Source organism: Dipodomys spectabilis, unplaced genomic scaffold (assembly GCF_019054845.1).
Source record: "Dipodomys spectabilis isolate Male_0828 unplaced genomic scaffold, ASM1905484v1 ptg000089l, whole genome shotgun sequence".
Classification (NCBI taxonomy): domain Eukaryota; kingdom Metazoa; phylum Chordata; class Mammalia; order Rodentia; family Heteromyidae; genus Dipodomys; species Dipodomys spectabilis.
This window is the reverse complement of record NW_024870766.1, coordinates 7,506,178-7,520,684: the sequence shown is the minus strand read 5'-3', so window position 1 is coordinate 7,520,684 and position 14,507 is coordinate 7,506,178. Positions and strand designations below refer to the sequence as shown.

General features: G+C 39.0%; 1 protein-coding gene across 3 annotated transcripts in view; it reads left to right on the top strand.

Annotated features, from left to right (window-relative positions):
* Window positions 1-584: 584 nt before the first annotated feature.
* Dmtf1 (cyclin D binding myb like transcription factor 1) overlaps window positions 585-14,507 on the top strand; it is a 37,465-nt gene continuing 23,542 nt past the window's right edge. Inside the window, exons 1-5 of one of the 3 annotated variants that reach the window (XM_042684795.1) lie at window positions 585-704; window positions 8,522-8,625; window positions 9,915-10,027; window positions 12,266-12,382; window positions 13,975-14,097. In XM_042684795.1, coding sequence (XP_042540729.1) covers window positions 12,274-12,382; window positions 13,975-14,097 — 232 coding nt within the window. In that variant the 5' untranslated portion in view covers window positions 585-704; window positions 8,522-8,625; window positions 9,915-10,027; window positions 12,266-12,273. Of the gene's footprint in view, window positions 705-8,521; window positions 8,626-9,904; window positions 10,028-12,265; window positions 12,383-13,974; window positions 14,098-14,507 lie in introns of all 3 variants that reach the window. The other 2 variants (XM_042684796.1, XM_042684794.1) reach the window with 2 other exon arrangements.

Genomic DNA, 14,507 nt, shown 5'->3' with positions numbered 1-14,507 from the left:
TTTCACCTCGGTCTGACTCCAACATCTACAGCATGACACTATCTTACCCCATAGGTTAGCTTACATTAAAATTACTTATCAACAGTACATACTAAAAAGGGAGCTTAGCCCTTTCACATTAATTTTTAACAAAACCTTTGTTTTAGAGTTTAATGTTCACAACAAAACTGAGCAGCAAGTCCAGAGACACAAGCAGACACCAGGCAAACCGAGCTCGAAGGCCCGGACACACGCGTTCAGTTTCACAACGAGACTCCCTGAGAACCACAGCCCGCGGGGCCTGTGTTCTCACGAGCCCAGAGAACCACAGTTGCAGAAGAAAACAACTTTTTAAAAGAAAAACCATTTCCCTTTTAGCATCCGCAGCGGAGCAGTGGACGTGAGAGCCCAGGTTCTGCTTGAAGACAGAGAAAAGTGCCCCGAGAGCACCAGGGAGACCCCAGCGAAACCCTTTTTTCGCGCTCCCAGCCCTTGCCGGAAGTGACGCAGCGCGGGGCCCGCCCCACGAGAGAGGCGGGCCGGAGGGCGGTAGGGGGGAGGGAGCGTTCCGGAGGCGGGGCGCGGTCGCAGCTCCGTTTCCGGTGGCTCGTCGCGTTCGCTCACTGCAGCTGTAGCCACTCTCGCCCGTGGTTGCTTCCTCCATCCTGGTATTTTTTGGAGCCTCCATCCTGGTTCTTCCAAAGTGCCCGGACCCAAAACAGGAAGTAAGTGCGCGATGGAACCTTCAGGTCCCAACCGCCGCCACAGCCGCTCCGCCCAGTGGCGCCTGCCCGGCCCCCTTTGCTCGGCCCTTCAGCTCCGGCTGGCCGGCTGCCGGCGCCGGGGCGCCGCGGCAGGGCAGGAGCTGAGTCTCCGTGAGGTGGAAGCTGCCGGATTCCGGCTGCGTGCGGGCCGGGGCGGCCTCCTCCTCAGAGCCGAGCTGAGGCGGCGGCGATGGGAGCTGCGGAACTGAGGGGAGCGAACGAGCGATCGAGCGATGGCCCGGGCTGATCCGCGCTTCGGCGGGGGCGGAAAATGGCGGCGGCTTCGGAGGAGCTAAATGGCGCCGGGACCCCTGGGGGGGGTGGGCCGGGAGCTGTGGTGGGGAGCGGGGGCCGGGAGCGGGGGTGGTCCGGAGCCGGCGGGGGCCGGCCCGCGGCGTGCCTCGGACGGGCTGCCGGCTGTCCCCGGGCTGCGAGCGGCCCGGCGGCGGGCGCGGGGCTGGGTGGGGTTGACAGTGGGGCGGGTCTCGCCCCCCGCCCCCTCCCCCGCTCGCTCGCCCTGCGTCCCCCTCCCTGTCCCCCTTTAACCGCCCTTCTGATCACCCTTGTCTCGCTTCAGTTTGCGTTCAGCCCTGCTCGGCTACTCACGACCGAAGGAGTCGGGGTTTTGCTAGTCTGATGGCTTCCCATTCCTACCCGGCCGGGACGGCGTGCGGGGAGGTGGGCCGCGGGACCGGCCGGGGTGCGGGTCGGGGGTGGGGGGGGGACCCTAGCCGAACCGAACGCCCCTGCCAGACAGGAACTAGCTGGAACTGTGCCGGGAGCCGAGTGGACTTGCTTGACCATCGCCTGGGGACCTAGGTAGTGGTAGCCCCGTCTCCGGTAGGTTTTGGAGAGAACTGGCCGCAAACCCGTCTTCATGTAGTTGTAAATGAGGGAACGGCGATGGTTCTGTGAAAATGGACACCGCTCCTCCTCGAAGCCCTTCCCAGCCTGTATTCGGGTGATGGCTTTTCTGGAAAGTTCATGGTATACCTCCTTGTTGGGACGGTGGGGGTGGGGGGGTCCGAGGGGAGGATGCACGTTCTATACTGTGATTATTCCTTGTCATAATTGGAGAAAAATAATGCCGTTTGGGATTTTTTTTTCCGTAACACTTAAAGAGTTTTGATTTGTGAATTACGGTCTTTAGCTTTTAGGCACCAGTTCAAATGAAATAATTTTTGATTATGTTGAATGTTTCACGTTTTCTTCAGTTTAGCATTTTCTGGGTTTTCCTATTAAATGTCTTTAAGCTGGGGTTTTTTTATGTATGTGTCTTAAATAATCACTCTTGTATCTTGATTGTTTTAGTAATTGAGTAATGTTCCACCCAGCTTTAATTTTATACAACTCCTGAGGTGATAACACCCCAGAACCTTAGCTTTTTATTATAATGGTGAAGCAATGATAAAATTTCATATAGTTGGTTACCATTTAGAAATCTAGTTACAATTTAGAAAACAACTCTAAAATTAACAACATTTTAATGCTGAGAGAGTACCAAATACTTGTTTGTTATGAAGAAAAAAGTTAACACCTTTTGTGCTGATTTCATCCCATTTTTATATCCCAGGTGCTTTTTTTTGTGCCACCAAGCAAGCTAACTTTTTCCCATTGTTTTAGTTGATAGGCTCACCTTAAAGTTTGCTCTAAGGGACCAATCTAGGACCTTCAGGTCTTCAGTTGAAAATTGAAGAAACTAGTTGATGGAGCCAAGATGCTATTATTTGCTATGTTTCATCAGCCTAGACATTAAGACCATACTTTTAGCAGTGATGAGAATAATATAGACTGAGTGAGGGTGGCTCAAGCCTGTAATCCTAGCTACTCAGGAGACTGAGATTTGAGGATCACAGTTCTAAGCCAGCCTAGGCAAAGAAGTCCCTGAGACTCATTTCTCCAATTAACTACCAGAAAAATCAGAAGTAGAGCTGTGGCTCAACTGGTAGAGGGCTAGCCTTAAGCAAAAAAAAAGTATATACTATATATAAACCTTTTTCTTCCTGGTATTCAGGTTTTAGAAGTATTTTTTTTCTTTCCCTTTTTCATGTGTGTGTGTATGAGAGAGTTTGTGTGTACTGGAGCTTGAACTCAGCGTGGCACTGCCTGTCCCTGAGCTTTTTTGCTCAAGAGTAGCACTCTACCATTTGAGTCACACCATTTCTTGTAGTTTTTGGTGCCCAGTTGAGAGTCTTATGTCATTGCTGGCATTGAACTTCAATCCACAGATCACAGCCTCCTTAGCAGTTAGGATTACAGGCATGAGAAACCAGTGCCTGAATTACTTACTTGTTTTGGTTTTTTTTTGAAAAAAAAAAAAAAAAGATGGAGAAATGTCATCTCATTTCAATCCACCACTTAGTAATTACCAACAACAAGAAACTGTATTTCCTACATAATACTTTATAGCTTCATTTATCCCACAAACAATTACATACCCTAATATTTATTGATGTGTAATTGTTCTTGAAAAATTTTTTGAACAGTTCCTTTTTTTTGGTCCATTAAGTTACTGGCTTGAGTTTACATTTGTATGAATGAATAAAAAAAAAAAGCATCCTTAGGATTTACAGCCTTGGAATATGGATGTTGAAATATTGAGGACACGAAGCATTTTTGAAAGTATTGAAGGCCAGAATAACATATTAAATAAATATCATTATCTTGTATAGAAATCAAAACTTCAGAAGAGCAAAAAAGCTTAGAAAGATTCGGTCCAATTTTTATATGCTGTAGTTGCTGTTAATTTGTACTGAGATGTAACCAGCCTTTTTAATCATTGCATTTTCCTTTTTAATAGTCTATTTGATCTTATTACTATAATTTTTAGTATTGTTTATAAAACATTTTTAGGAGTCAGACATAAAATCCTAGCAGCTTGGGAGGCACAGATTGGAGGAGTTAATCATATAAGGCCAGCCTAGACAAAAAAGTTTTCAGCAATATTTGGATCAATGACTGGACTTTATGAGTTGAGCTATCATCTCCGTGACAAGGGAAATCACAAATGGGTAGGTAGATTACAATTCATCATGACCTGGACATAAGATCAGTTCCTATCTCAAAAACAAACACAAAAAAGGCAGATAGTTCTAAAATATATCTGGTGTTTAATGCAATTTCTCCATCAGTATTGATAGTGTTTTTAACTTTATGAAGATAATTTATATAGAAGTCACACATAGATTTGTTTGCTTTGATTTCATAAAGATAAACTGATAATATTCAAACAGTACCTATTAATCATGACTCCCTGGTCCCCAAATGTGTGGGAAAATAGCCCATTCCAAGACTAGATACCAGAAAGGAATTAGACAAACACACTAGAGAGGTAGTTATGAATTACTTCATTGTTGTTTTTGCTGCTGTTGTTTTTAAACCATTCTCTTTTCTTTTTTTTTTTTTTTCTTTTTTGTCTGTTGAGCTTGAACTCTGGGCCTGGGTGCTGTCCTTGAGCTGAAGAGCAAATGCTCTACCATTTTCGCCACAGTGCCACTTCCAGTTTTCTGGTGGTTAATTGGAGATAAGTCTCAGGGACATGTCTGCCCAGGCTGGCTTTGAACCCCGATGTTCAGATCTCAGCCTCCTGAGTAGCTAGGTTAACAGGCATGAACCACCAGTGCCTTGCTCAAACCATCCTCTTACAAAATATTTTAGTTAAATGTACTGTTGTTGAACCATTTTTCCCAGTCACTAATGGTCAAACCTAATCATTCACTTGTTATACAACACAATAGGTAGTAAAAGAACTACTCATTAGGTATAATTATTTCCTATGTGTATTTAAATATCTGCTAGGAAAATGTGCTTTGAAAATTAACTCGAATGTAAATCAGAGGAACTGGGTAATCATTTTTATTTCCTTTTATAGAGCTTTTGTTGGTGTCTTGTATAAAAGTGCTCAGTCTTGAATAACTGATAGTATAGGCAAACAAAAACCCTTAAATCATGCACTAGATGAAAAATAACTTTTTAGCAGGCAATAGTTTTGTTGTCAGGTATTAAATCTTTTACCTTAAAATGACCTAGATTACCAAGTAATTCTTCTTATTCAAATAATAATTACATCTGAAACAATTGAAACTTATTAGAAAGCTTTGTGCCAGTGGCTCATGCCTGAAATCCCATCTACTCAGGAGGCTGAGATCTGAGGATTAGGGTCCAAGGACAGTGCCCAGGCCCTGAGTTGCCCCCATACTGGCACACATGCATGCACACATATACAAAAGAAACCTATTAGAATAGACTCAAACATTATTGACACATTATAGTTTATAGTCATTTTTCATCTTAAAAATCAAGCTATACAGAGCACCTGCCTGGCAAGTTTAAGGACCTACATTCAACCCCAGTGTTAAAGTCAATGAACATTAAGTACCTTAATTTTATATGCTTCATAAATCTGCTTCTTAAACTTTTTCACAGATTATATAAAGACACAATTTCAAGGCTCTGGAACCATGTACTAAGCATTCTACCTCAAGTATGAAGTGTTGTATTTCTGTATGGAATAAAACTAGTACTCAAAATGTGATTCTGTGGCCTTGTCTGTTTTCTGATGTCTGTGTATCCCTATGTAGAATGTATACCTGTGTTACGTGTTAACCTGCCAGTAAGGTTTTTCTATTAGGAAGAGATTCTTCATTCTTTCAAAATAAGAATACTTCAAGAAACATATTTTTTAAAAATCATACAATAGTATAAATATAGGTATGGCAGTGATTAAGTTATTACAAATAGTATAATGTCAAAGTCAAAAAGTTCGATATTTGCTGATCAAACTAATGTGACCATTTAAAATGTGAGGATTAAAAATATTAGAAAATGCTCCTGCTACAGTAAATGGTGCAAAAAAAAAAAAATGGTAGAGAGGAGGTTATAAAACCAGGCATGGTAGTTTCAAGTACATAGGCTAAGGCAGGAGTATCATGAATCATTATAAAAACAAAGTTACTCTGATACATGGTTAAAAGACTGGGAGTGTAACATAAAAAAGTGTTAAGAGGCATATGAAAAACTGGTATTACATCAGGGAATAGGAACTGATTGTTTCCTTGCTTATTGAATTAATGCCTCCTGCTTTTCAGTCTTTAACTCACCATATATTTTGGTAGGTTTTCCATGATAATAGTGTATTTCTGGGTATGGCAGGTCACATCTATAAACTTAGCTGTTTGTGAGGCTGAGATGAGGTTCATGGTTCAAGGATAACCCATGTTTCCCAAGACCCCCCTTCTCATTTAATAAAGCTGGCTATGACATTGCAAAGCATAAGTAGGATCTCAATACAAGCCAGGCTAGCATAAATGAGGCCCTACCTGAAAATTAGCTAAAGCAAAAAGGGTTAGTGATATGGCTCAAATGGTCAGAGTGCTTACCCAGCAAGTAAATGGCCCTGAATTCAAACCCCAGTACTATCCCAACAACAACAAAAACTAATGCCATATAGACTTATTTTCCAATTTAGAATAATGACAGCATCTACTGTCAGCAAAATGTTGCCTGCTGGGCTTTTGAAAACTTACTTTTTAAAAATTTGGTTGGTTGGAGTAGTGGCTCAGTTGGTACAGTGCTAGCCAGTGAGCAAAGGCGTCAAGTACCAAGTTTGAGTCCTAGTCTCAGGCCTAAAAAAATGTATTGTTGCTGAGTGCTGGTGGCTCACAACCTATAATCTTAGCTACTGGGATATTTGAGATCTGAGAATCCCAGTTATAACCGAAGCAGACAAATCTGATTTTTTTATCTCCAGTGAACAAGCAAAAAGCAGGAATTGGAGGTTTGACTTAAGTGGTAGAGTACCAGTCATAAGCAAAAACAAAAAAAAAAAGACAAGAGCTTAGGGCCCCAAATTCAAGCCCTACTACTGGCCAGAAAAAAGAAAAATAAAAGCCAAAAGTTAGGTCTCAAACTAGGAAGAAATGTATCTTGTGTTTTTTGGTTTTTTTTTTAATAAGATACTTGACTTTTTTTTTTTTTTGGCCAGTCCTGGGGCTTGAACACAGCCTGGATGCTGTCTCTCAGTTCCCGTTTTGCTCAAGGCTAGCACTCTACCAGTTGAGCCAGTGCCACTTTTTCTGTGATTAATTAGAGATGAGAGTCTTACAGACTTTTCTGCCCAACTGGCTTCAAATCATGATCTTTAGATCTTAGCCTTCTGAGTAGCTAGAATTATAGGCATGAGCCACAGGCACCTGGTAGCATTTGATATTTAGCTGATTCGAATGTAGACTTAATGCTGAGATAAAGCCTAACATGAATAACTGAGTTCTGTGTTAAATCAAGAATATTATTTCATTATAAGCTTATCCCTTTTCATTTCCTGCACTATATATTTTGATTTGTAAGTAATATAAAAGTGACACACGGTAGAATTCATTACAAAAGAAGGGGAAATAAAAGTGAATTGATGGTGTTTAGCATAGTTTGTGTATAATGAGTTATAATACAGGCACTAAATTGCCCCTCCCCCCCACCTTGGGTCTTCAAGTTGGAACCTGGGGCCCTGGTCCCTGAGTTTTTTTGCTAAAGTCTAGCACTCTGCCACTTGAATCACAGCTCACTTCAGCAACTGTACCCACCGGCCTGCCCAGAGAATTTCCTGCCCAGGTTGATCCTCAGATCTCAGTCTCCTGAGTGAAATTGCTCAACTTTTAACACTAATCACAAGTTGACTTACTCATTGACATCTCTCAATCATCTTTCAGAAGTGCTCTTCTAGGCTGTTGAGCTTCTACATATCCTGTTATCGATTTGGCACTTTCATTTGGATGTTTCATATCAATTCAAGATAGAAGCCAAGAAAATCATATTGAGATAGCTTTAGTTCTCTTACCACATCTCTCCATGTGTTCATTTAACAAATACTATTGGTCCTGCCAAAAACCAATATCCTCTGTCCAACCATTTCTCATTAATTCCTGCTACTTTTTCCAAACCACAATAATCTCTTGGATGACATGTATTATAATTTACTTTTTCATTCTGTATGCTACAATCTGAGTGATCTGTTAGAAAGTGTAAATAATATTCCGTTTCAAAAATAGGATTTTCAAAGCCTTTTGTATCTACCCTGTCTGTCTTTTTTTGTTTAATTTTTTTTTGTCATGATCATGAAATACTGAGACAAGTTCATGTCATAAAGAAAAGAACTTCATTTAGCTCAGTTTTAGAAAGTGGAAGTCCAAAGTATAGGTTGCTGGCTCTGAAAAGACCCCAAAATAAATGTCAGGAGCATTCTCAGGTAGAAGAGAGAATACTTTAAAACAGGAAGCTAGAGATGGAAATCTCATAATTATTGAGGATACTTATCCAACTGATTAAGAACTTCCCAATAGGGGCTGGGAAGGTGACTCAGTGGTAGAGCACTTGCCTTGCATGCCTGAGGCCCTGGGTTTGATTCCTCAGCACCACATAAGCAAAAAGAAAAAAGCCAGAAGTGGTGCTGTGGCTCAAGTGGTAGAGTGCTAGCCTTGAGCTGAAGAGCTGAGGGACAGCGCACAGGCCCAGAGTTCAGACCCCACTACCGGACCCCCCCCCCCCCCAAAGAAAAAAAAAAAGAACTTCCACTAGACTCCAACTCTGAAAGGTTCCATGCCATCCCTTGGGCATAATGAAATTATTACACTTAAGGAATGTCTGTTTCAATATGATTTGAAGAAATTTGAGAACAACATAAATGTCCAGGGATAAGGAATTTGATAATACTACTTTTTTAATGCAGAAGTTACAAATGAAAAATTTCCTGTAAATGATTAATTTGTTTCCTTTGTACTTTTCAGTGTAAATGGACTCTAAAAAGGACAATATAAAATTGTAGTCTCACACATACACCAACGGGTAAGATACAAAGGAACTATACCAGAGTGAAAGCTCTCATTTTCTGGTAAGTTTATGGGGTACTTTTTCTTTTTCTTATATTCACCTGTCTTCTATATTTCTGTGTCTTCTCTAGTAGGTGTTTAGACCAGCTTTAAAAGTAAAGAATGCCTTCAAGAATGAGAAAAACAAAATAGCTGCTTAGAGATTTCTCTTGCAAGATTAAAAACTTCCACTGCAAATTTAATTATATATAAGAATTCTCAACTATAACCACCTTAGATAGTAATTCTATTTGATTTCTGCAAAACACACACACACATTTTAATCCAATTTTAATTGTTGAAAATCCTTGTACTGAGATCCTATGCTCTTTTAATTCTTTGGTTGGCCTTTTGTAGTAAAGATCAGATTACTGTTAAAAATCCTTCTGAAGACCTTTTTTTTTTTTTCACATTTTATAAGGTTTCACTTCATATTGAAGATCTTGAAATTTCCCCTTTCTGGCTTGCTTGATGCCATTTTAATTTTTCCAGATTCCTAGATAGAGTTCTATATACATCTGTCATTTTATAATGGTTTCTGATCAAATATTACATGTTAATACTTTAAGATAAAATATATTCTTGTAAAGAGATGTGTTCTTTTTTGTCAAATGAGAGATGATCCTTGTCTTGCTTGGAAGAAGCTCTCAGACCTGACAACAGCCATTTGGCTAAGGTTTTGACAACTATTTTGTGACTATGAAAATATCAGTGAGCTTCCATCATAGAACTACCTTATGTTAATAAAAGAAAGAAATAGAGCCCGTCACTGGTGACTTATGCCTGAAATCCTAGTTACTCAGAAGGCTGAGATCTGAGGGTCAAAGTTGAAGCCACTTAGGCAGGAAAGTCCGAGGTACTCTTATCTCCAATTAACCTCCTAAAAACCAGAAGTGAGAGCTATAGCTTCAAGTGGTAGAATGTTAGTCTGAAGCAAAAAAGCTCAGGGACAGTAACAGGCAATGAATTCAAGCCCCACGACCAAGACCCCTCCCCCCCAAAAAAACTACTAAGGTCTACAGCTAAACCCAATTTTTCATCGAATGTTTACTTACCACCACCTTAGGTTGAGAAATTGAACTCTTAGTAGGTACAAGAATTCATTGTTCCTGTTCTTTATTATAGAGTTCTTTTTCAGGCTGTTTTCCACAATATTACTTCATCTAAAGAGAGTTGGAGTTTTGTCTTACTCTTTCAGTTGAAGAGTCACAAAACTTAGACGCCAACTGTTATCAACATACATGCATACATTACTTGCTTTTACTAAGCATTAATGTATAATCCCTTTTGTTACTTTTTCAGACTGTTGCAGAGACAGGATCATGGGGGAAACACAGTCTGGATAACATGAAAGTGATGCTGCTGTCTAAGGGAAGGCGACTTGATTCTCTGGGAAGGGCTATAGCTGATCCCACCATTGTCTAGGTAAGCCTGTCCTTGTTGCAGGGTATCTCAGGATTTGAAAATTTTACTCACAATTTTAGTTATAATTGTGGTATAAGCATAATCATGATTAAATGATTTCCACCCTAAGACCTGAGTTATTACGATTGTAAAATGAGTGATGTCCTTTTGTGTGTGAAATTTTATTATACATTATTAGCTCACAATAAACTACATCACTGGATCTGCACCATATAAATGTTGGGGTTTTTTTTTCAGCCAAAGAAAAATATATTCATTTAAATAGCCAATACTGTAATCAAATGAACTAATATCCACATATGAGTCAAATAGGGATTAATTGAATACATGTTAAGATTTAAGTCATCTGTTTTGCTCACTTGATACGACACAAACTGAGTACTGAAGCAAGAACTTCATGGACTATTATGTGGTTATTCTGAAGATAACAAGGCCACTAATAGTCAAATACATTTACCCCTGCCAACTGTAAGAATATTGTAGTTGTACTGTCAAAGCTTGTAGAATTCATAAACTTTATAGACCAAGATAATGACAATTTGCCTTGTCAAGGTTAAAATGTGTTTGTAACTTTAATTATCACTATCCTACAATATTGTGAAATTTATGTAATCATTTAGTCTCAATAAAAAATTATTATTAAAAAAAGAATATTGTACTGTTATCCTAGCTACTCAAAAAGCTGAGATCTGAGGATCAGGATTCAAAGCAGCCTGAGCAAAGTCTTTGAGACTCTATCTTTTTTCTTTTCTTTTTTTTTTTTTGGGTCCGGTCGTGGGGCTTGAACTCTGGGCCTTGGCGCTCCCTGCACTCTTCAGCTCAAGGCTAGCACTCTACCACTTGAGCCACAGTGCCACATCCGGCTTTTTTATTTTTTCTGCTTATGTGGTGCTGAGGAATCGAACCCAGGGCCTCATGCATGCAAAACAAGCACTCTACCACTGAGCCACCTTCCCAGCCCCGAGACTCTATCTTTAATTATCCAGCAAAATACTGAACTAGAGGTGTGGCTCAAATGGGAGAACACTGAATGTGTTAAGAAAAGCCAAATGAATACAGGTATTCACACAGAGATACTCTTAGGAAAAGAACAGAAAGGCGCATGCCTGTGTTCATCTGATCATACAAAATAATACTTATCCAGGAAATAAAATAGGATGTTTTTACTGTTTTGCTGTTTTTGTTTTCTTTCCTTTTTGTTCTATTTGTTCATTTATATGTCTGGTAGTGTAAGGGGAGGCACAGAAATGGAGGGGCAAAGGGCAAACAAATGCAGCAATGGTACTCACTGAACATTATGTTGAGAATGAACTATACAACTTGTGGGTCGGGATGGGAGGGGAAAACTGGGCAAGGCAACATTGTTCAGAAAGAACTGTACTCTTTACCTGATTTATGTAACTGTAAACCCTCTATACATCACTTTTATAATAATAATAAACCCAAGTGAGATTAAGAGGTCCTGGGTTCAAGCCCATTACTGGCTTATAAAAGAACATAGTGTATTCTGGACCCTGATCATTCAGTCTGTCTCAAGAAGAACAAAATAATAGGATGTATGTACAAAATAGTGGGTAAAAATAACGAATTTAAACATTGAGCATTCTCTTTTTCAAAAGAAAGCCTAAGTCAGGAGCTGGTGGTTCATGCCTATAATCCTAGCTACTATAGAGGCTGATGTCTGAGGATCAATCATAGTCTCAGGCCAGTCAAGGCAAGAAAGTCTGTGAGAGTCTTATTTCTAATTCTCCATTGAAAAAGTTGGAAGTGCAGCTGTGGTTCAACTGGTAGACTGCTAGCCTTGAACTAAAAAAGTAAGGGATTGTGTCCAGGCCCTGAGTCTAAACTCAATTACTGATATAAGAAAGAAAGAGGAGGAAGGGAGAGAGGAAGGGGAAAGGAAAGGAGAAACCAAGAAAGAAAGCCTAACTCCAAACTCCTCAAGAGGCTAAGATCAGAGGATCCTGTTTCGAAGCCAGCGTGGGCAGATAAATCAGAGAGATACCCCTAATTAGTAAAAAGCTGGAAATGTAGGTGTGGCTAAAGTGGTGGAGTGCCAAATTTGTGCGAAGGAAGGCAGAAGTTCCTATGATTCGGTTTCAGTACTGCCTGTATGCGATGTGCTTACACACCCACACAGAACACTGTAGGCAAATAGTGTTTATTTGATGGAGATACTTAATGTTCTTGTCTTGAAATATTTTTTAAAATTCTAATCTGGAGTTTATTCTTACACAGATTTGAGTATGAGCACAGTTGAAGAGGATTCTGACACAGTGACTGTAGAAACTGTGAATTCCGTGACATTGACTCAGGATACAGAAGGGAACCTTATTCTTCATTGCCCACAGAATGGTAGCATATTTAACACAACATAAAATGTAGACATAGTCTTTGTAGTGCAGATATTTGTTTTTGGTATTGTTAATGATGCTAAAAGATTTTATACAACTGTTTGTATAAGATTTCATTTAAGATTCAAAAGTCTCTGCTTACATTTTATTTGTATTACTCATTTTTTATTTTAGGTTCACCTTTAGTATTCTATCTTTTTATTCTATATCTTGATGTATTTCAGTCAAACATGGTTTCACCTAGTACCTTATCTATTCAGATGACTCAAAATTCTAGCTAATTATGAGTTTTCTGTTTTCCCCATGGGCATCTTAAATTTCACATAAAGCAAGTTCTTTCACATACTTCTTAAATGTACTTCTCTCTTTTCCCTTTTATATTTATTGTCTTAGATTATAAAATGTAGTTAAGAATAAATTCCTTTTCTTGACTCACATCCATCCATCATGGAAGTTTATTGTTGTATTATATAGCATTTTGTACTCCATTTTTTTTTTATCTTCTTCCTCTATTTCAAGTCCTTTCAGTTTAGACTTTATTTTCTCTTTGGGGTATCTCTAATAGGCTATAACCAGTCCCCTACTTCTAGTTAATTGTCAAATGTTGATAAAATTGGTCATGAAATTGAATAGCAAAGGAAAATTATTTTAAAGCCTCTTAATATTTTTTAGAAGATAGTATACATTCTTTAATTTGGTACATAGACCTTTCCATATATCATTTTTCCTCCTAGCCTTACCTCCTTCTTACATTCTAGTAGATGAGTTCTTTTCATTGTCTTAACACACCTACACCTTTCATGCCTCAATGTTGCTTCTACTGCCCAGAAAAGTAATCACTTTTTCATGACTCTCTTCTTTTTCAAGTTTAAGTTACTTCCTTTAGAAAATCCTCCCTTACCTCCACTCTGTGTGAAAAACTGCTCTGCTCTAACAGGGCCTTTTCATTCATTATTTTGAAATTGTTGATTTGCTCATCTCCATTACATTATAAGCTCCTTGATATTCTGGGTTTATCCTTCATTGTTCTATTTGAACACTTAGAACATAGTAAGCATCTAGTAAATATTTATCAATGAATCAACTAACCAGCCTTGGTTTTTTATTCAAATATGTTTATATTTATTCAAACATATTTGTATTTAATATTTATTTAAATACATGCACTATACATTTATAGAGCATATATATATGTTAGACATATGTATTCACTTAAATTTACTGAATTGCAATTTCTAGGAACAAAGAAACTTAGAATGTATATTATTCACAGTACTTTAGATTATTCTGATTAGAACATCATGAATGACTTCTAACCTTTGGTTTGAAAATGAATCCAGCCTTGTTTTTTATATGAAATACTTGGTTGGTTTAAAAATATGTTATCTTTGTTCTTGGTTCCTTGTCAGTAGATAAAGAGAAAGCAATGTCTGTTGAGTCCTCCTTCTATATAGGTGGGGTTAGTTAAATTGTTGAATAAAAACATTGTTTTAATGAGTCAGACAGTTGTTACCATCATAACCAGATGGAGATTTTGTTTTTTCCTTGTTGATTAGAAGATTTTGAGATTCTTATATTTTTTCCTTTTACTAGAAGCTGATGAAATAGACTCAGAAGATAGTGCTGAACCTCCACATAAGAGGCTTTGTTTGTCCTCTGAGGATGATCAGAGTATTGATGATTCTACTCCTTGCATATCAGTTGTTGCACTCCCAAGTAAGTCACTATGTATTAAGAGCACAGAATTTGCCTTTTGAAATCAAATTTAAGTTTGCAAGAGATTCAATTGGCATTTTCAGGTAGGCCTGGGCAGTTTACTCATTTAGTAAAAAGAAAAAACCTTTAATGCATAATGAGTACTTATATGCCAGGCATAATTCTAAATGTTTTACCTATGTTAGCTAACTTAATCTTCTCAATACTTCTTAAAATTTTAACCTGTAGACTACATAAGGAGCCTCTTTAGACTTCTTTTTGTTGTTGTTGATTACACTCTCCCCATGAAAAGTACAATTGTGGGACTGGGAAGGTGGCTCAGTTGTAGAGTACTTGCCTTGTATGCCTGAGGCCCTGGGTTCGATTCCTCAGTACCACATAAGCAAAAAGAAAAAAGCCAGAAGTGGTGC